Raw genomic sequence first — 21265 nt, 5'->3', positions numbered from 1 at the left:
TGGTTAGATCTGTCATAGATCGCTTTATGTGCTGTTTTACAGAGTGGGAAAAGATCTGACTTTCACGTTCTGTGATGATGCGTGGACGCCCAACACTGTGTCGCCTACTCGTAGTCATTAAACGACTTTGGGGTCGCGTGCTCTTCTCGGTTCAGAGCAGCAGATTTAGTCTGAGTAGTGATTCTGGACGTACCCAGGAACATTATCGAACATGATCGTTTTTGTGATCCGTGTATTAATAGTGGTGTTCTGACCTCCAAGTCTTTGAACACAGTACACTCTCCGAACAAGGTTACTGTGATACCGTACTGCTTCCATACACGACCACATCGTACAGCGCAGGTGGAGGAGATCCTGAAGGAGAGGATATTCGGAAAATGGACTGGCCTCTCTGTTCCGCCGATTTAAATCCCATCGAACACGGGTGGGATGTGTTGGAGAGAGGTACGCCCGTCCACAAGACTGCTTACCAACCTTGTAGCCGCATGGGAGCACGTTGCAGAGTATGAAGTGCCGTCCGTGATAAGCACACACCCTGTTCAGAACCATGTCGCCTCTTTCGTAATGTCAAGGGCACCACCATAAATCGGACGACTTCAGTATAATAATTTATCATTTGTGATCGTCTCACTGTGTATATCCCGCGTCCGGCCATCCTGATTTAGGTTTTCCGTGATTTCCCTAAATCACTCCAGGCAAATGCCGGGATGGTTCCTCTGAAAGGGCACGGCCGACTTCCTTCCCCATCCTTCCCTAATCCGATGAGACCGATGACCACGCTGTCTGGTCTCCTTCCCCAAAAACAACCAACCACCCAACCAACTGTGTATATCTTTCAGTTACCTGCTGTACATCACTGTAGTAATTCCTTCCGTGTACGGTCCAAGTTTCATTGTGCTATGTTACTTGGCATACACTTTAAGCAAAATTTATATTCGTGTTTAAGATTTGCACACCAGTGTAGTTTTTTCAGAGATATTTGCAAAGACTCTAACTTAACTTGTTCAGAAAGAAACGGAGAGACTTGGACTAACGTATTTGTCTTCTTGCCTCCATTATCTGGTAGAGGTCAGACATAAATGCCGGCCGCGGTGGCCGTGCGGTTCTAGGCGCTGCAGTCCGGAACCGCGGGACTGCTACGGTCGCAGGTTCGAATCCTGCCTCGGGCATGGATGTGTGTGATGTCCTTAGGTTAGTTAGGTTTAAGTAGTTCTAAGTTCTAGGGGACTGATGGCGTAAGATGTTAAGTCCCATAGTGCTCAGAGCCATTTTTTTTTTTTCAGACGTAAATATTTGTTCTCCCGCTAGCCTGTACATTCACATTGCGCACAATCTGGCCACCAGCGGGGAATATGAGAGTAGACAGTAACTGCATCAGTCTGCTGGGACAGCGACTGATCGGTGAGGCGTCGCATTCGCACCATTTGCTTTGCTGGCGCTAACGCATCCTTGGCGTGCCTGTGCCGGCAAGGCGAATTCTCGTTTCGTGTTCTCTCGTCGCGCAGCGTGTAGGCCGATGGTGTCTGTCTGGCTCGAGGTCGCATCATACGAAACTGTACAGGCTGATCTGCCGCGGTTGAATATTTTGTTCTTGTACTTCGTCCGAAACTGGATGATTGCTTTCGATGTATAAACTGTACGGGAGAGCGAGCTATTTTCAGTTCTTGTACTTCGTCCGAAACTGGATGATTGCTTTCGATGTATAAACTGTACGGGAGAGCGAGCTCTAATCTAGAACCCGATATCATTGCTTTCCATGTAGAAACTGTAAGGGAGAGCGAGCTCTAATCTAGAACCCAATTTTTTTACTTTTTTTTAATTTTTATCTCAGATTTGGTGGCCTTAGCGGCCAACAGGTGTTTACCATCTCAGAGATGGTATCTTTTCAACCAGATTCCATTACTCTTACACGTGTTTGCTAGAGATAGCTGAACGGAATGTTTCCTAGAAAATACTTTGTAGCTTTAGTTTTTCCTTGGTAGCTTTACTTTTTTCAACACACACTACCAGTTTGTGGGAGGTATTTGCTAGGGTTACCTGGACGGAATACATGTTTCTTAGAGCATGCTTGGTGTGTTGTTCACCTTTTTTCAACACGGTCTTTATTTTTTTCCAGACTTTTCCACATAATAGTGAACAGCAGTGTTTTTTAGAGAGTTAAGTAAAAACAAAACTAAAATTTTAAAATTTTATTGACACAAGATTTGGTACAGCGAGCACTAGTGGGAGGGAACGACGACACATTTAGTTTTGCTGCATCGCATGCTGCGGAGGCTGGCCCGAGCCGCCCGACGTCTGGCCCGCAGCGGCGTCTACGCTGGCCAGGGACGCCGCCTCCGGATCACTGCTGCAGCGGCGGCGGCGCCTCCTACAGGAGCGTCGTCGGCGGCGGCGGCAGCTGCGGACAGGAGCAGGGGGTTAAATTTACACGTTCACCGCAAGGCGTGGCAGCTCGTGCCTATCTGCTACAGGGTTAAGCAAGTACCTTCGCCTCCTGCGCCGGCAGGAACGGCGACGCCGCCTCCGACAGCTCCTCCTCCTCCTACGTCTGCACGAGCGGCGGCGGCGCCTACGGCAGCTGCGGCGGCGGCGCCTACGGCAGCTGCGGCGGCGGCGCCTACGGCAGCTGCGGCGACGCCTCCTCCTGCAGCTGCGGCGACGCCTCCTCCTGCAGCTGCGGCGGCGGCGCCTGCGGCAGCACAGCTCGCGGTCGTCATCCCGCGCCGCCAGCTTGTAGCGGCCGCCGCGAGCCGTCAGCACCCCCGCCTCCACCGCCCTCTTCAGCGTGTGCAGCAGGCGCGGCTCGTCCACCTGCACAGAAGCGTCCGCCCCAGGCTCACACCTGCTCCTAACGTCCTGCCAACTGCGACAGAACTAAGGCACGGCTCGCTTAGCGCTCGACTTACCCGTTTGGCGACGGTGGGGTTCTTCTCCACCCAGGCGAGTATCTGCTTGGGAGACGAGCCGTGGCCGTCCCCCAGCTGCTTGAGCGCATCCGAGATGACAGTCAGCAGGCGCTTCCTGCCGCCGTTCGATTTGCTGCCCTGGAATGTAGGAGCCATGGCTCAGCTGTCAGATGGGTGTCCGGTCTGTCGATGGTTCTGCAGCTGCTGCGACCTCCCTGGTCTCGGTTGCTCGCTCAGAAAGCTGTTGCCCGGTGCCGCGGCTCGCTTGCTTTTATAGCTTCTGAACAATGCCGAGGGCCGTTTCCGCAGAAATGATCCGTGCACGTCATTGTTTACCTCATTGTTTCTCGTCCGTAACATACGTGTAATTTACTGCTACATGTTTTGCGTACGTTTCTCACCCAGGAATTATCGTAGTTCTGTTCGTAAACTGTAAACTTTTTTCCCGAATGGAAGCGTTGCAACTTCTTGTATATCCTGTTGCCTGCCATTCATGTTATTTGTGTGCACAACTCATGCACGTTTTGTACGGATTTTTCGAACACGGATGACTGTAATTCAGCGCCTGATCGGTAGATTCTTTCCGGATGCAGCTCCTTGCTTGTCTTCTTACTACCGAACCCGACAATGCCTCACAAGTGCTAAATATCTATGGGAATTGTGTATACATCCTAAATTCGTTGCGCCTCCTCTCTGCCCATTTTCCCATCTCCCCTCTCTCTCCCTCCGTACATCTCCCCCTCCCCTCATCTCTCTGAATTATCTCCTCTCCCTCTCTCTGTCGACCACCTGCCCCCCCTTCTGTATGTCCACTTCCGTCTGAATGTTCATAACAGAATCGCGTAAAAGTTTAAAGTAAATCCGTCAAGATCTTTTCGAGACTTCTCGTAACAACTTTTCCCCTTTATACACTGAAGAGCCAAAGGAACTGGTACACCTGCCTAATATCGTGTAGCCGGCCGGGGTAGTCGAGCGGTTCTAGGCGCTACAGTCTGGAACCGCGCGACCGCTACGATCGCTGGTTCGAATCCTGCCTCGGCCATGGATGTGTGTGATGTCCTTAGGTTAGTTAGCTTTAAGTAGTTCTAAGTTCTAGGGGACTGATGACCTCAGGAGTTAAGTCCCATAGTGCTCAGAGCCATTTGAACCATTTGTTGCTGCGTGTAGCCTGGTGGTGTGTTATGCCCCGCCGTCCAGGAGAGCTGCCCCCCCCCCCCCCTAATATCGTGTAGCGCCCCCGCGGGCACGCAGAAATGCCGCAACAAGACATGGCATGGGCTCGATTAATATCTAAAGTAGTACTGGAGGGAACTGACACCATGAATCCTGCAGGGCTCTCCATAAATTTGTAAGAGAACGAGGGAGTGGAGATCTCTTCTGGATAGCACGTTGCAAGGTATCCCAGATTTTGCTCAATTATGTTCATGTCAGGGGAGTTTGGTGGCCAGCGAAAGTGTTTTGACACAGAAGAGTGTTCCTGGAGCCACTCTGTAGAAATTGTGGACGTGTGGGGTATCGCCTTGTCTTGCTGGAATTGCCCAAGTCCGTCGAAATACACAATGGACGTGAATGGATTCAGGTGATCAAACTTACCTGTCACGCATCAGAGTCGTATCTAGACGTATCAGCGGTCCCATATCACTCCAACTGCACATGCCCCACACCATTACAGAGCCTCCACCGGCTTGAACAGTCCCCTGCTGACATGCAGGGTCCATGGCTTCATGAGGTTGTCTCCATACCCGTACACGTCCATCCAAACTGAAACGAGACCTCCGAACAGGCAACATGTTTCCAGTCATCAACAGTCCACTGTCTGTGTTGACGCGCCCAGGCAAGGCGTAAGGCTTTGTGTTGTGCAATCATGAAGGATACACGAGTGGGCCTTCGACTCCGAACGCCCACATGGATGATGTTTCTTTGAGTGGTTCGCACGCTTACTCTTGTTGATGGCCCAACATTGAAATCAGCAGCAACTTGCGGAAGGGTTGCACTTCTGCCACGTTGAGCAATTCCCCTCAGTCGTAGTTGGTCCCGTTCTCGCGGGATTTTTTTCCGACCGCAGCAATGTCGGAGATTTGATGTTTCGCCGGATTTCTGATACACACGGTACACTCGTGAATTGGTCGTAAACGAAAAAAAAAAAAAAACACTTCATCGCTACTGCGGAGATGCTGTGTCCCGCCGCGCGGGATTAGCCGAACGGTCTAAGGTGCGGCAGTCGTGAACTGTGCGGCTGGTTCCGGCGGACGTTCGAGTCCTCCCTCAGGCATGGGTGTGTGTGTTTGTGCTTAGGATAATTTAGGTTAAGTAGTGTGTAAGCTTAGGGACTGATGACCTTAGCAGCTAAGTCCCATAAGATTTCACACACATTTATTTCTTTTAATATATATATATATATATATTTTTTTTTTTTTTTTTTTTTTTTTTTGCTGTGTCCCATCGCTCGTGCGCAGACCATAACACCACGTTCAAATTCACTTAAATCTTGATAACCTGCCGCTGTAGCAGCAGTAACCGATCTAAAAACTGCGCCAGACACTTGTTTTATATAAGCGTTGCTGACCGCAGCGCCATATTCTGCCTGTTTACTTATCTCTGTATTTGAATACGCATGCCTATCCCAGTTTCTTTGGCGCTTCAGTGTAGATTACACATATATTTATTTATGTAATATATTACAAAAATGTATACCCTATGTCCGTCCAAACGTTCATTAGGGTGTCGCGTATAAAATCTGTAGAAAATCGGTCAAGAACTTTTCGAGATGTTACACATGTATTTATATATCATATACGAGGGTTGGAATTTAAATAGTGGCAACTATTTATTCGCAACCGATACAAAAGATTTACATGTTTGCACTTGTTACTGTCCTTCAGCGTAGTCACCAGCATTGTTTAGAACCCGTTGCCAGCGATGTGGAAGGCGTAGTATATCGTTAGCAGAACATGTTCTGTTGATGGTGCGAATAGACCGGTCTACTGCCTGTCGAATCTCTGGAACAGTTCTGAAGCGAATGCCACAAAGTGGTTCCTTCATCTACGGAATCAAATCAAAGTCACAAGGATTTAAGTCTGGGGAGTGTGGTGGATGGTACAGTACTTCCCAGTCCCATCGACCGAACAGGGCAGCCACAGCCTGCGGTGTATGCGCCCGCGCATTGCCGTGCAAAATGATGGGTGGGCTGCGCAGAAAGTGTCGGCGCTTCTTTCGCAAAGCTGGTCGCAGGTGATGCTCCAAAAACGAACCGTAATACTGTGCATTGACGGTCTGCCGTGGAAGAACGTAATGTGTTAGGATAACACCATCACAGTCGTACACTAGAATCACCATAACTTTAAACCGCTCCATTCGCACCAGCAACAGAACAGGCTCTCTGCTAACGGCATACTACGCCTTCCACATCGCTGGCAACGGGTTCCACACAACGCTGGTGACTACTTTGAAGGACAGTAACAAATGCAAATATGTAACTCTTTGCATCGGTTGTGAATAAATAGTTGCCACTATATAAGTTCCAACCCTCGTATGTAACTGTCAAACTGGTTTTCTTTTCTTTTTTTTTTCTACGATAACATGAGACAGCAGGACTGTCAAACTGAACGCAAAATCTTTTTTATTTTCTTTTTCATACCAAAAATGCCTCTACCGTCCACAATTACGTACACAACAAAAAAGAATCAACGAAATCAATCCGGCCGTTCTCAAGTTACGATCTTACACACCTGATTGTAATTTCCGACTTTCCTTGTGAATTTTTCAAAACATTTTCTGTCATACAAACCTCGTCCTGACAATTACAAACACAACAAAGACCAAATCTGTCGAGCCGTTCTTAATTGATGATATTTCAAACATGTAGCAATTTATGTTAATTTCGCATTTTTCCGTTGGATTTTCCAACTTTTTCTCATACAAATGTTTCCTGACAATAACGAACACAACAGCAACAAAAATCAACCAAATCGGTCAAGCAGTTCTCAGGTGATGATCTTTCGGACATGAGGCAACTATTTTTATTGATGTAGGTTTGTCATTCGTGATACCCATGTACACCGCTGCTATTCGTCTTGTACTGATGTTTCAGACACAGATGATCGTAATTCAGTGATTAAACTGTAGATTTTTTTCCGGATGGTAGTATTTTTAGTCCTTGTTTATCTCATTCTCTACCATTCCGATATTCGTGTAGATTACAGCTACAGGTTGTCCCCATATTTTTCACACACACACATGTAATTGTAATCTAACGCCTAAACTGTACATTTTTTCTGTGTTTTTCAGACAAACTACTCAGCTAAAGTTAAACGAGGTCACTGGATCCGATGGAATCCGGCAAAATAAATAAATAAATAAATAAAACTATGTGCACCGGAGTTGGAAGAAACCACAGAAGACTGGTATCAGAAGCGATCCACAAAACTAGAGTCCAATATCTCTCACATTCATCTGTCGTTGAATCTTAGAATATATCCTGTGCTCAAACGTGTTGTGTTATCTCGAACAGAATGACCTATTCCATTCCACACAGCATGGATTCCGACAAACATCGATGGAGCCGAACTCAAGCGTTTCTGACATTGATTCTGAAACTGGATCAAGGCGTAAGGTGGATGCAGTATTTCTTGACTTTCAAAAAACATACTAACTTTTACTAGCGAATGTACGATCTTGTGGAGTATCAGATGTACTTTGTGACTAGGTTGAGCATTTGTTGGAAGGAAGGCTACAGCGTATTATCTTGACTGGAAACTCGTCGACAGAAGTAGTAATTTCAGGCGTGCTCCGGAGAAGTATTTGGGGCCGTATTAGCTTGGCAGATAGTATTAGCTGTAATCTCAAACTTTCTGCAGATGATGCAGTTATCTAAAATGAAAAGAGATACACGAATATAGAGAGAGTCCCATGAGGATTGGCCAATATTCTGGGTTACGACAAGAACGACCATTGGAATCAAAATTCTACTAAAAATGGACTCTAAAATGCATACCTTTAGAGCTATGAGCACTTATTCATCTTCGATACTGTGAAATTCATCTCTTCTACTCAACAAGTAGTCATAGCTCTTAAGGTATGTATTTTAGAGCTCACGTTTACTAGACTTTTTTTGTTTTGGTCCATGCGACCTCCTCGAAAAATGTGGAAAGCAAACTGTTTGCAGTAGATGGTATTTGTTTCACGGTGTCTAAGATTACGTGCTAATAGCTCCTAAGGTATGCAGATTACTGGACTTTATTACTTCTAATGATCGTTCCTGTGATATCCCCGAATATTGACAATTTTTCTTGGGATACCCTATATAGTTTTCGGTGTGGTGCAAAGCTTGCCCGCCAGTGTGGCCGAGCGGTTCTAGGCACTTCAGTCTGGAACAGCGCGATCGCTACGGTCGCAGGGTCGAATCCTGCCTCGGGCATGGATGTGTGTGATGTCCTTAGGTTAGTTAGGTTTAAGTAGTTCTAAGTTGTACGGGACTGATGACCTCAGATGTTAAGTCCCATAGTGCTCAGAGCCATTTGAACCATTTTTGAACGAATGTCATGGACATTCAACTTCGGCAACACGGCCTTCCAATTTTGCAGATGGCGCAACCCGAACTGCCTGTACGCTCAGTGCACCGCGCGTCTACGGCCAGTAAAGAAGCGACCCGGGAGCTAGCGGTGCACGTGAACGAAATTTACTAGATTGAGGAAGGCGTACTGTGTGCTTCAGGCATCGCAGACTGATAGTAAGTCCCAAAAAACAGAAGAAACCCCTTTCCAAACTTTAAACGCGTTTTGCTAAGAGTCACATTTTTTGTTGGGTTTTTGGACTGCCAAAAAACTACTCAGCCGATTTTGAAGCCGCGTAGCCATTTTTGTAGAGAACTGAAATAGCTGTGGTCGGAACCTCTAAAAGTTCAACAGTTTTCAAAATATCGATCTTTTATGCCTAAAAATAATCGATTTTTTCACTTTTTTCAAATATCCGCCATTCTCTGAAAAAAAACATTTTTTCACTTTTCAGAGGTTCGGGCCATAGCTACACTCATATATTTTAATAATTTTTTGGTTTGGTGTGTTACAGACAACCCTATTTTTGAACCAGGTCGACCCGCCTACCGGTGCACGGCGTGCATTACGATCTTCGACGCCCTTTTGTTTAATAACACCATAATATTTCTGGACAAAAAACTTGATATTCAGCTAAAAGATAGATGAATAAAAGGATATAAGCATTGCTTGACTTATTTTATGATTTCACCTCAAAACAAATGTTGACAATGAGGTAAAAATCGGTCTCCTAGACTAGAAAGCCACCTTAAACAAATATGAATAAATCTCCTTCTCGTCTAGTAATGGCAAGTGAAGAACGTCAGCTTGCACCGTTGTGCACAATCCGTTTCATAAGCATCATATCCCTTCGCTACCATCTAAGGCAGTACAGGTTTAGGTTGGGCCACAGCAGAGGCGGAAGTCGTGACTAACAGAAAAGTCTGTCGCCAGTGAAATTCCTTACTCTATAAACTTCATTTTACTTAATGAGCCAACGGTCATTTCATGTCACAGGGCTCTTATTTTACCTGAACTTGGGATGTTGAAAAATTTGGTGCCGGACTGGAATTCAAATTCAGACTCATCTTTCGTTGTATCCGATCCACGTGGAACAATATACATTCATGCTGATAAATTAACGATAATTGCAGAATTTGGTGCCACACAACGTGGCACTACCCATAACTGGCGCTAGTAGCATACGCACAAAAAAACACAGATCTGTAAGTCCACGATATTGGTGATAAGTTGAGAAAACCGTCCCGAAACACATGTGCTACAAAACGCCACTGTTTTCTGCGCATGTACCCCGACATCAACATGGGATATGATTACCATGCACACGTACACAGGCCGCACAACGGGTTGAAGTACTCTGGATCAGGTGGTCGAGCAGCTGCTGGGGTGTAGCCTCCCATTCTTGCACCAGTGCCTGTCGGAGCTCCTGAAGTGTCGTAGGGGTTTGAAGGCGCGCAGCGATACGTCAACCGAGAGCATCCCAGACGTGCTCGATGGGGTTTAGGTCTGGAGAACAGGCAGGCCACTCCGTTCACTTACTCCTCCACGATGGCAGCTCGGTGGGGCTGTGCGTTATTATCCATTAGGAGGAAGGCGGGACCCACTGCACCCCTGAAAAGGCGGACATACTGGTGCAAAATTACGTCCCGTTACACCTGACGTGTTACAGTTCCTCTGTCAAAGACATGCAGGGGTGTACGTGCACCAATCATAATACCACCCCATACTATCAAACCACGACCTCGATACAGGTCCCTTTCAAGGACATTAAGGGGTTGGTATCTGGTTCCTGGTTCACGCCAGATGAAAACTCGGCGATAATCACTGTTCACTCTATACCTGGACACGTCCGTGAAAATAACCTGGGACCACTGTTCCAATGACCTTGTACTGTGTTCTTGACACCCTGCCTTACGGGCTCTCCTGTAACCAGGGGTCAGTGGAATGCACCTTGCAGGTCTCTGGGCGAATAAACCATGTCTTTTCAGTCGTCTGTTGACTGTGTGTCTGGAGACAACTGTTCCAGTGGCTGCGGTAAGGTCCCGAGCAAGGCTACCTGCAGTACTCTGTGGCCGACTGCGGGCACTGATGGTGAGATATCGGTCTTCTTGTGGTGTTGTACACTGTGGACGTCCCGTACTGTAGCGCCTGGACACGTTTCCTGTCTGCTGGAATCGTTGCCATAATCTTGAGATCACACTTTGTGGCACACAGGGGGCCCGTGCTACGACCTGCTGTTTTGACGAGCCTCCAGTCGCCATAGTATTCTACCTCTCACAACGTCATCAATATGTGTTCTTTGAACCACTTCCAACACACAATCACCGTTAGCACGTCTGAAAACATCTGCACACTTACTCGCTCCACCGTACTCTGACATGCACCAACACACCTCTGCGCATGTGGACTACTGCCAGCCCCACCGTGCGACGGCTGCAGGTCAAATGTACCACATGGTCATACCCCGATGTGATTTAAACCCGCAAACCGCCCACCACTGCATTGTTTCACCATGTATCAGCATTATCCTTAATTTAGGAGCATGAGTGTAGTTCGATAATTTGGTTGTTTTCCCCACGATTGCAAACTCTTTTAGGTCTCCACGAAAGGCACATATGTGGGCTCGAATCCTTGTCCAGCACAAAAATATTCGCGATTTCATTTGAAGCCCTAGCATATGCACAACGAACTATTAGTGATAAGTAATTTTCGCTTTTAATGTCTCTTCGTGTGTTATCAATAGTAACGAAAGATAGGTGGCGTTGTTTCTAGTCAAACACACACACACACATCTCACTACTGGTGAGCAAACAATTCGTGGATAGAAAACAGCGGCGGTAGGTGCCGGGTTGGATCCCCGATCAGGAAAAAAAATTGTATCCGCATTCCACATTCAAACATCTCGCTGCTGGTGAAAAAATTTGATATATAACATCTGATTGTACTTAGTTAAAATTATGATTACGTGCTGGGTTCGAGTCCCCGTCGCAAAACTTCACCTTATGGCACTTCGTTTTAAAACGCGCAAACTTTATATTGAAATTATATTACACTTTTTCCGTTGTTAGTTAACAGGGAGATAAGGATCTGACCAGGATTCCAGGTAGTGCACAAATTTGTCAATTGTGATCTTCTGATCACCTTCTGGCAGGAACTCATGAAGCCACTCGCACAATGCACTTGACAGTACGGCAGTGATGTTGTCAGCAGAGTGGTTTGCTTTAACATGAAAATGCTTTGCTGGGAATGGTCCTGTTGGAGGTGGTATCACGTTGATTGCCTCTGACCTTTTGAGTGATTTACCAAGTCAGTTGGGAGACGCACATTTTAACGTGGATTACGAACCTTGACTTTTTCACATTAATCGCCAGCGTTCAAAGCAGTGAAACGTGACAGATAAAAATTATAGGAATGAACGTTCAAACGTACGGCCTATAGATCCAACGGCTGACAAGTTAACACCGTGCCATAGTACTTAATATGCTACTGCTTCTACAGGAACCGCCAGTGGACGTAGCTGTAGAAAGAAAACAGGTGTTTGCATAGTGAATTATGTTAGCGGACAAGTAGGGCAGAAATAGGCAATAGCAACAGGCTCTCAAAATCTGACAGCAGATTAGCACAGGCAGGGCTGGCTCTACCATATGGGTGTACTAGGCAGCTACTAGGGGAACCAAAATTCAGAGAACACTAAATAGGACGGAAATCCAAAAAATGCCGAGAAACCGGGTATATTGTCAGCAGATTCTCTTCCTCACTATCAAAGTACAAGGTGTTTATAAAGCCACATACGGTTTTCCAGTTTAGTACTTTATTACGGACTAGAAACAACATGAACGTACTAGACATTTCACAACACTAATATAGAGCATTACAATGTGCTCACCCTTCAAATGTAAACGCAAGTACCATCGTTCCTGTATAGCGCGGATCAATCTTGCTAATATGCCTAGCGTTATTTGTTCAACAGCAACAAAAGTGTGGCATTTCAACTCGAACCTGATAAGTTGGCCAGACGAAAAAGTCCATTGGAATCAAATCGGGCGAGCGGGGAGCACAGTCTTGGCGACCCAAGCGCAATCCATCTCCAAGGAAAAGTGACGTTCGGGTAGCACCGGACAAAACTTTTAAGTATTAGATCTCTAGCATAATGATTAACACGTAATAAGTTACAATTCTTGAAGTGAATAGTTAATGTTTGCAAGAGATGAAATAGACTATCCAAAAGGGTTAAGTGCAGAAATAGTGGAGTACGCCATTTGCAGTAAGGAAATAATTGTAAGCCTATATTATAAATCAAAGTTCATCAACATAATACGGGTAGCCTGAATATGAACTGTGATGCATGCTTTCTCCACTTTCTTTTTATGATACTTTACCAGAGATTAAGCCGCGCGGGGTAATCCAGCGCCTTGTCACGGTCCGTGCGGCTCACCCCCGTCGGAGGTTCGAGTCCTTCCTCGGGCATGGGTGTGTGTGTTGTCCATAGTGTAAGTTAGATTAAGTAGCGTGTAGGCTTAGGGACCGATGACCTCTGTAGTTTGGTCCCATAAGACCGTACCACAAAATTATCAAAGCTTAACTTCCATTTTGTAAATACTTCTCTGTGTATGTAGACAGTAATTCCGTGCTATACAGGTAAGGCTATACTAATTATACAGAGCTGCCGAGCGTGCGAAGTGGTGCAGTAGTTAGCATACTTGACTCATATTCGGAAGGATGACGGTTCGAACTCGTATCCGGCACTCCAGATTTAGGTTTTCCGTGTTTTACCTAAATCGCTCCAGGCAAATGCCAGGATAATTCGTTTGAAAGGGGACGGCCGACTTCCTTCCCCATCCTTCACAAAATCCGAGCTTGTGCTCCGTCTCTAGTGATATCAATGTCGACGGGACGTTAAATCTACTCCTCTCCTTCCTTCAGAGCGGCCGTGAAGCAGATAGTAGATAAAGTTAACAATCAAACAGGTGCTTTTGTGGAGGTTTCTCTCGATATTGCAGGAAACTCAGAAATACCAAGTGTACCGTCAGTATTATTCTCACCAGCAAACGTACCTTCATTATCTACTAACTCAAATGTAAGTATACGGGGCAGTCAAATGAAAAGGATGCACACGGAAAAAAGTAAGTAAACTGTTTATTATTTCTAAAGGTAGCGCCATAAATTTATTCCACTGTGAGACAAGCCGGTAAACGCCTTCATGGAAAAATGTTTGCAGTTGCCTCTTCGTCCGAAGCAAAGGCCATGTGTGCCTTACTTCAGGGCTCAAAAAGTATAGAAATCGCATAGGGAGAGAGTGGGACTTATGGGGGATGTGTAAGGGCTTCCCAGCGAAATTTATGCAGTGTAGTCTTAACAACCTTGGCAACATGTGGGCGATTTCCATAGTTTTGGAGCCTTGAAGAAAGTCATTCGCGGCCGTCGATTTGCTTCGAACGAAGAGGTGCGCGCCTGGGTACAATCATGGTTTCGAGTGCAACCGCAAACGCTTTTCCATGAAGGATTTGACCGCCCTGTCTCACAGCGGGATAAATACGCTACTGGCCATTAAAACTGCTACACCACGAAAATGACGTGCTACAGACGCGAAATTTAACAGACAGGAAGAAGATGCTGTGATATGCAAATGATTAGCTTTTCAGAGCATTCACACAAGGTTGGCGCCGGTGGCGACACCTACAACGTGCTGACATGAGGAAAGTGTTTCCAACCGATTTCTCATACACAGACAACAGTTGACCAGCGTTGGCCTGGTGAAACGTTGTTTTGATGCCTCGTGTAAGGAGGAGAAATGCGCTCCATCACGTTTCCGACTTTGATAAAGGTAGGATTGTAGCCTATCGCGATTACGGTTTATCGTATCGCGACACTGCTGCTCGCGTTGGTCGAGATCCAATGACTGTTAGAAGAATATGGAATCGGTGGGTTCAGGAGGGTAATAAGGAACGCCGTGCAGGATCCCAACGGCCTCGTGTCACTAGAAGTCGAGATGACAGGCATCATACCCGCATGGCTGTAACAGATCGTGCAGCCACGTCTCGATCCCTGAGTCAATAGATGGGGACGTTTGCAAGTCAACAGCCATCTGCACGAACAGTTCGACAACGTTTGCCGCAGCATGGACTATCAGCTCGGAGACCATGGCTGCAGTTACCCTTGACGCTGCATCACAGACAGGAGCGCCTGCGATGGTGTACTCAACGACGAACCTGGGTGCACGAATGGCAAAACGTCATTTTTTCGTATGAATCCAGGCTCTGTTTACAGCATCATGATGGTCGCATCCGTGTTTGGCGACATCGCGGTGAACGCACATTGCAAGCGTGTATTCGTCATCGCCATACTCGCGTATCACCCGGCGTGATGGTATGGGGTGCCATTGGTGACACGTCTCGGTCACCTCTTGTTCGCACTGACGGCACTTTGAACAGTGGACGTTACATTTCAGATATGTTACGACCCGTGGCTCTACCCTTCATTCGCCGGCCAATGTGGCCGAGCGGTTCGAGGCGCTACAGTCTGGAACCACGCGACCGCTGCGGTCGCAGGTTCGAATCCTGCCTTGGGCATGGATGTGTGTGATGTCCTTGGGTTAGTTAGGTTTAAGTAGTTCTAAGTTCTAGGGGACTGATGACCTCAGCAGTTAAGTCCCATAGTGCTCAGAGCCATTTCATTTTTTTCTTCCCTTCATTCGATCCCTGCGAAACCATACATTTCAGCAGGATAATCCACGACCGCATGTTGCAGGTCCTTGGTCCTGTAACGGGCCTTTCTGTATACAGAAAATGTTCGACTGCTGCCCTGGCCAGCACATTCTCCAGATCTCTCACGAATTGAAAACGTATGGTCAATGGTGGCCGAGCAACTGGCTCGTCACAATACGCCAGTCACTACTCTTTATGAACTGCAGTATCGTGTTGAAGCTGCATGGGCAGCTGTATCTGTTCATGCCATCCAAGCTGTGTTTGACTCAATGCCCAGGCGTATCAAGGCCGTTATTACGGCCAGAGGTGGTTGTCCTGGATAATGATTTCTCAGGATCTATGCACCCAAATTGCGTGAAAATGTAATCACTTGTCAGTTCTAGTATAATATATTTGTCCAATGAGTACCCGTTTATCATCTGCATTTCTTCTTGGTGTAGCAATTTTAATGGCCAGTAGTGTATATTAACTGCTCTGGTGATTCTTTTTGAAATAATAAGCAGGTTACTCCTTTTTTACACCTGTCTCGCTTTCATTTGGCTGCCCTTTATAACTCAGAAGGTAGTGATTTTAAGGATTCGGTTACAGGTTATGAAACTGCTACAGGAGAGGAATCTAAAGGTACAGAAGCAGATGATCTGAACCCAGCAATAAAATGGAGGAAGAAAGGTGGGTCATAAATGTCAAAAAAGAACAGGAAACAAGAAAATAGAAAAAATGACACTGTGCAAACAGTTGCAACTGCCGAAGTGATATCACATAATCAGAATTACAGGAAAGGCGAACCTGTACAAGTAAACATGTTCAACAATGCCGTGGAATCAGAATCTGTGAATCAAAAGAATGAAATGCCAAGAAAGCGTGTTGAGAAAGGTAAAGCAGATCCTTTTCTAGAATGAAATGCAAAGAATATAAAAGTACAGTGCGTAAGAAAAAAGGAGAACAATCTGAAATAACAAGAGAACCTAGCGAAATACTGTTGCAGGTCAAAGAACAAAGAAATGTGTTCTTCAAATCTGAGGAGAACGTTAGTCAAATATTTAGTACTTTCTGGTCAGATATGAATTGGAAACGACGGAAATTGTGCGTTGCTGCCTTAGTTCACAGGACAGAACAAAATGCAAAGTAGGAGAATCAAGAACATAATGTAGTCTTTAGTACCATTTGCACGTACAGGTTTGAATCCTGTCTCGGGCATGAATGTGTGTGATGTCCTTAGGTTAGTTAGGTTTAAGTAGTTCTAAGTTCTAGGGGACTGATGACCTCAGAAGTTAAGTCCCATAGTGCTCAGAGACATTTGAACCATTTTTGAACGTACAGGATGATGTGTTACACGTTTGTTTGGAAATGATCCTTTGATCTACAGCAATTGGTGAATAGTCAGTTAACATAGTAAAGAGTATAACTACTTCAAAACAGGAAAGGAGTAAAGAACTGAAAGAAAATGTCGCAACTTTTTAGATAAGATTCCTATGTTAGCACCCCATTATTGCCGAAAATCTACTTTCAAGATTTATTTGGCGTCACATTTTTCATCATTTATTGAATTGTACAGAGCGCTAAAAAGTGACTGGATTAACAATAACATTGAACCAATTGCTGTAAAGGATACATTTATAAAAGAAATAAAAGAACCCTAACATCGCTTTCTTCAGTCCAAAGAAAGACGAACGTGATCTCTGTTTTTCTTACAAGTTTTGTAATATTTCCGAGTCAGTACAATGCCCAAGCAGAAAAATATTTTGGGTTGATCTTGGATGTAAAGCAGTGCTGTTAATGCCTGCAACCCAGACCATTCGTCTTTATATTAATGATTAGCTGGCATTTCACAGTTTCACGTTTTATGATTTAGTGGATGGATGGTTCACTGGTATTTTATATTTGGTACAAAGGAGAGCTAGACGCTAATGTCTTTGCAACTTTTATTACAGATTTTTTAGAAACCCAAATAAAAGACTGTGACGAAAGCAAAACTAAAATATTTCATGGTGATGAGTACTGTGCTCAGAACCGAACGTACTTTTCTAAAAAGTGTTAAAACATAAGAGCGCAGCAAGTGGTGCAACCATCATTCAAAAATATCTACTTACGGGACACGCCTAAATGGAATGTTACAGTGTCCATTCCACAACTGAACGCGGGAAGGTAAGCAGAACGCTCTATTCCCTGGCTAACTGGTGTCATAAAGAACGCAAGACGTGGCAAATAGGACTCAGTACAAAATAAAGTATGAAACTCACGATGTTATAGTCTTCCCTAAAGTTGTCTACTATAAATTAATTCATCCGTGGAATAAAGTAGGAGATTCATGTGTAACAAAAATATCAGCACTGAGATATAATCAGTCTGTGAGTACTGAATATAACCCGCATTTTGAAGCCCATTGGAAATGTGTGTATATTATTTACCGCGTCACCATCTCACAGACATATAAAACACATTCACATTACCGGTTTCGGCAAGTAATTGCTATCTTCAGACAGAAAATCCTAGGAAGTTCTGGTCTTACGTTAAATCAGTAAGTGGCTCGAAACAGCATATCCAGACACTACGGGATGATGATGGCATTGAAACAGAGGATGACACGCGTAAAGCTGAAATACTAAACACCTTTTTCCAAAGCTGTTTCACAGAGGAAGACCGCACTGCAGTTCCTTCTCTAAATCCTCGCGCAAACGAAAAAATGGCTGACATCGAAATAAGTGTCCAAGGAATAGAAAAGCAACTGGAATCACTCAATAGAGGAAAGTCCACTGGACCTGACGGGATACCAATTCGATTCTACACAGAGTACGCGAAAGAACTTGCCCCCCTTCTAACAGCCGTGTACCGCAAGTCTCTAGAGGAACGGAGGGTTCCAAATGATTGGAAAAGAGCACAGATAGTCCCAGTCTTCAAGAAGGGTTGTCGAGCAGATGCGCAAAACTATAGACCTATATCTCTTACGTCGATCTCTTGTAGAATTTTAGAACATGTTTTTTGCTCGCGTATCATGTCATTTCTGGAAACCCAGAATCTACTATGTAGGAATCAACATGGATTCCGGAAACAGCGATCGTGTGAGACCCAACTCGCCTTATTTGTTCATGAGATCCAGAAAATATTAGATACAGGCTCCCAGGTAGATGCTATTTTTCTTGACTTCCGGAAGGCGTTCGATACAGTTCCGCACTGTCGCCTGATAAACAAAGTAAGAGCCTACGGAATATCAGACCAGCTGTGTGGCTGGATTGAAGAGTTTTTAGCAAACAGAACACAGCATGTTGTTATCAATGGAGAGACGTCTACAGACGTTAAAGTAACCTCTGGCGTGCCACAGGGGAGTGTTATGGGACCATTGCTTTTCACAATATATATAAATGACCTAGTAGATAGTGTCGGAAGTTCCATGCGGCTTTTCGCGGATGATGCTGTAGTATACAGAGAAGTTGCTGCTTTAGAAAATTGTAGCGAAATACAGGAAGATCTGCAGCGGATAGGCACTTGGTGTAGGGAGTGGCAACTGCCCCTTAACATAGACAAATGTAATGTATTGCGAATACATAGAAAGAAGGATCCTTTATTGTATGACTATATGATAGCGGGACAAACACTGGTAGCAGTTACTTCTGTAAAATATCTGGGAGTGTGCGTACGGAACGATTTGAAGTGGAATGATCATATAAAATTAATTGTTGGTAAGGCGGGTACCAGGTTGAGATTCATTGGGAGAGTGCTTAGAAAATGTAGTCCATCAACAAAGGAGGTGGCTTACAAAACACTCGTTCGACCTATACTTGAGTATTGCTCATCAGTGTGGGATCCGTACCAGGTCGGGTTGACGGAGGAGATAGAGAAGATCCAAAGAAGAGCGGCGCGTTTTGTCACCGGGTTATTTGGTAACCGTGATAGCGTTACGGAGATGTTTAATAAACTCAAGTGGCAGACTCTGCAAGAGAGGCGCTCTGCATCGCGGTGTAGCTTGCTCGCCAGGTTTCGAGAGGGTGCGTTTCTGGATGAGGTATCGAATATATTGCTTCCCCCTACTTATACCTCCCGAGGAGATCACGAATGTAAAATTAGAGAGATTAGAGCGCGCACGGAGGCTTTCAGACATTCGTTCTTCCCGCGAACCATACGCGACTGGAACAGGAAAGGGAGGTAATGACAGTGGCACGTAAAGTGCCCTCCGCCACACACCGTTGGGTGGCTTGCGGAGTATCAATGTAGATGTAGATGTAGATGTGCATAACCCAATAATAAGCTTCGTACAGGTGAATAAACAAGTATAGTGAGGCATTTAACCATCATGAATTCATTTAACAATTCAAAGAGTGTACATCATATCGTCACGTGATAAGAGATGATTTGAGTCTTTTAACATGTTACGATTTGATGACGCAGCGGTGGTGGGGTGGTGTGGGAGGGGAGCGGTAAAGGTGAGGCGCCAGGCATCACGTATGCATGTGTTTCATTTTATGGCGCGAAGAATACAGTTTTCTCTTTTAGAAAGGTTAAAACAAGGCACCCAATCAAGATGCGTTTACACTGCTCGAAACAGCCTCGTGCAAACATGTTGCGAAGCAAGTCTCGCGTAGTGTGAACGCAGTCACAAATTCACTGAGCGCAGGTTTCCTTCTTTGTGATTTATTCAAGCCCCCTGCTGTGCCGCACAACAAAGGATGGCGTGAGGAAAGCCGCTGCTTTGTGCCATGCCGGCTTCCATTATTGCCTTCTTCGACCCCTATTGTTGTCAAGCTTACTATGACGTGTATAGTTCTTCCGTTTGGGTAATCAAATTCCCTTCACTGTACACTGCTAAATCACGATATGAAAATTAGTATGGACACTACAACCCGCACTCCTTTCTAAACTGCGTGCTGTTTGCTATGCACGTAGTAGAAGGGGCGATCAAAAAGTTTCTGTTCGAAGCCCGTACAGTCCAAAATCGGTATGTCATTCAGGCAAACTCGCCGTCGACACTGAGACAATCATCTCGCCGACGCACCAGGTTGAAGGCAACCGTTTGGTAAAATACTTTGTCCTGCTGCTTGTAGAAGTCAGTAACTGCCTGCTGCACATCCTCTTCCGACAGAAATCATCAACCCTTGAATGCCTTTTTTAAGGGACAGAAAACATGATAATCTCATGGGGAAAGATCAGGACTATAGGGCGGGTGCTCGAATGTCTTCCAATTGAGTTGGCGTAAAGTTCTGCATTACGATATTAGCGATATGGGGCACCAACACCACCCACAAGAGATGGGCAAACTGAAACACGCAACTGTTTCGAAACAAATGAAACAATACGATGTAATGTTTCGATACGCTGTTTCGAAACAGTGAAACAGTTTGTGTTTTGTAATCTAATAAACCTACACATTTTATCATTTTGAATGTCTACTGTATAAGTATGTCCATATAAACACAAATGAGGTGCGAGAGCGCTAATCATATCGCAGAAAGTATGAAACTATCACTTAGGCGTATAGGCATTTCGTATTTCCTGCAACAAATGTGCTGCTTTCGTGTCGTGTGACTTTCATACTTTTCAATTGGCTGAGGACAGCCATAGCTGAAGACAGAAGATTCACCACGAACGGAACTGGAGATGGGAGCAAACTGCAGAAACAACGGATATGCTACTGGGGTTCCCACATTCCATTAGTATGGGTAATATACACATCCTGCTAATTTCCATGCACACAAAGGGAATCATTGTGGATAATAGGCACAGTGACTACAGACTCACAAATAACGCCAAATAATTCGAATAAATAACAAAATATAACAGAAAAAAATTTTGTCTTGCAAGGTGTTTCGAACCGTTACTATAAATTCACCATGCTTCCCAGCCCTTCCCGTTCACCATTACACAATCAGTGATATGTCAAACAGATTGCTTGCAATTACACCTACATCAAATGTATGTACATGTCTAATAACTGTCACTCTACGCCTTTTTTTATTCAAAATGTTGTAGGCTTACTTGCGTTTCTTAATATGATTACTGTACATGAACAGAGAAGCGTATGTTATAAAAAAAGTGTAATTTAACTGAATGATTTTTACATATTTATTATTTTGAATGTGAATAATATGCGTTGTTTTATTGTTTGGTTAGT

The 21265-nt window shown here is 45.0% G+C and overlaps 1 protein-coding gene across 1 annotated transcript; it reads right to left on the bottom strand.

Moving 5' to 3' along the window:
* Positions 1 to 2244: 2244 nt before the first annotated feature.
* Positions 2245 to 2717, bottom strand: LOC126455989 (alanine and glycine-rich protein-like). The gene is made up of 2 exons (XM_050091746.1): positions 2486 to 2717; positions 2245 to 2312 (listed from the first exon to the last, which is right to left on the bottom strand). The coding sequence occupies exons 1-2, from the start codon at positions 2715 to 2717 to the stop codon at positions 2245 to 2247; spliced, it is 300 nt and encodes a 99-aa protein (XP_049947703.1).
* Between the last annotated feature and the right edge of the window lie 18548 nt (positions 2718 to 21265).

Source organism: Schistocerca serialis, chromosome 2 (genome assembly GCF_023864345.2).
Source record: "Schistocerca serialis cubense isolate TAMUIC-IGC-003099 chromosome 2, iqSchSeri2.2, whole genome shotgun sequence".
NCBI lineage: Eukaryota > Metazoa > Arthropoda > Insecta > Orthoptera > Acrididae > Schistocerca > Schistocerca serialis.
Note: the sequence above shows the minus strand (reverse complement) of the source record. Positions and strands in the feature narration are given on the sequence as shown.

Coding starts and splice junctions, on each gene's coding strand:
- LOC126455989 (XM_050091746.1), bottom strand. CDS start 2,717: ATGACGACCGCGAGCTGTGCTGCCGCAGGCGCCGCCGCCGCAGCTGCA. Junction 2,313..2,485: donor TGCCGGCGCAGGAGGCGAAG/GTACTTGCTTAA, acceptor TGGCCAGCGTAG/ACGCCGCTGCGGGCCAGACG.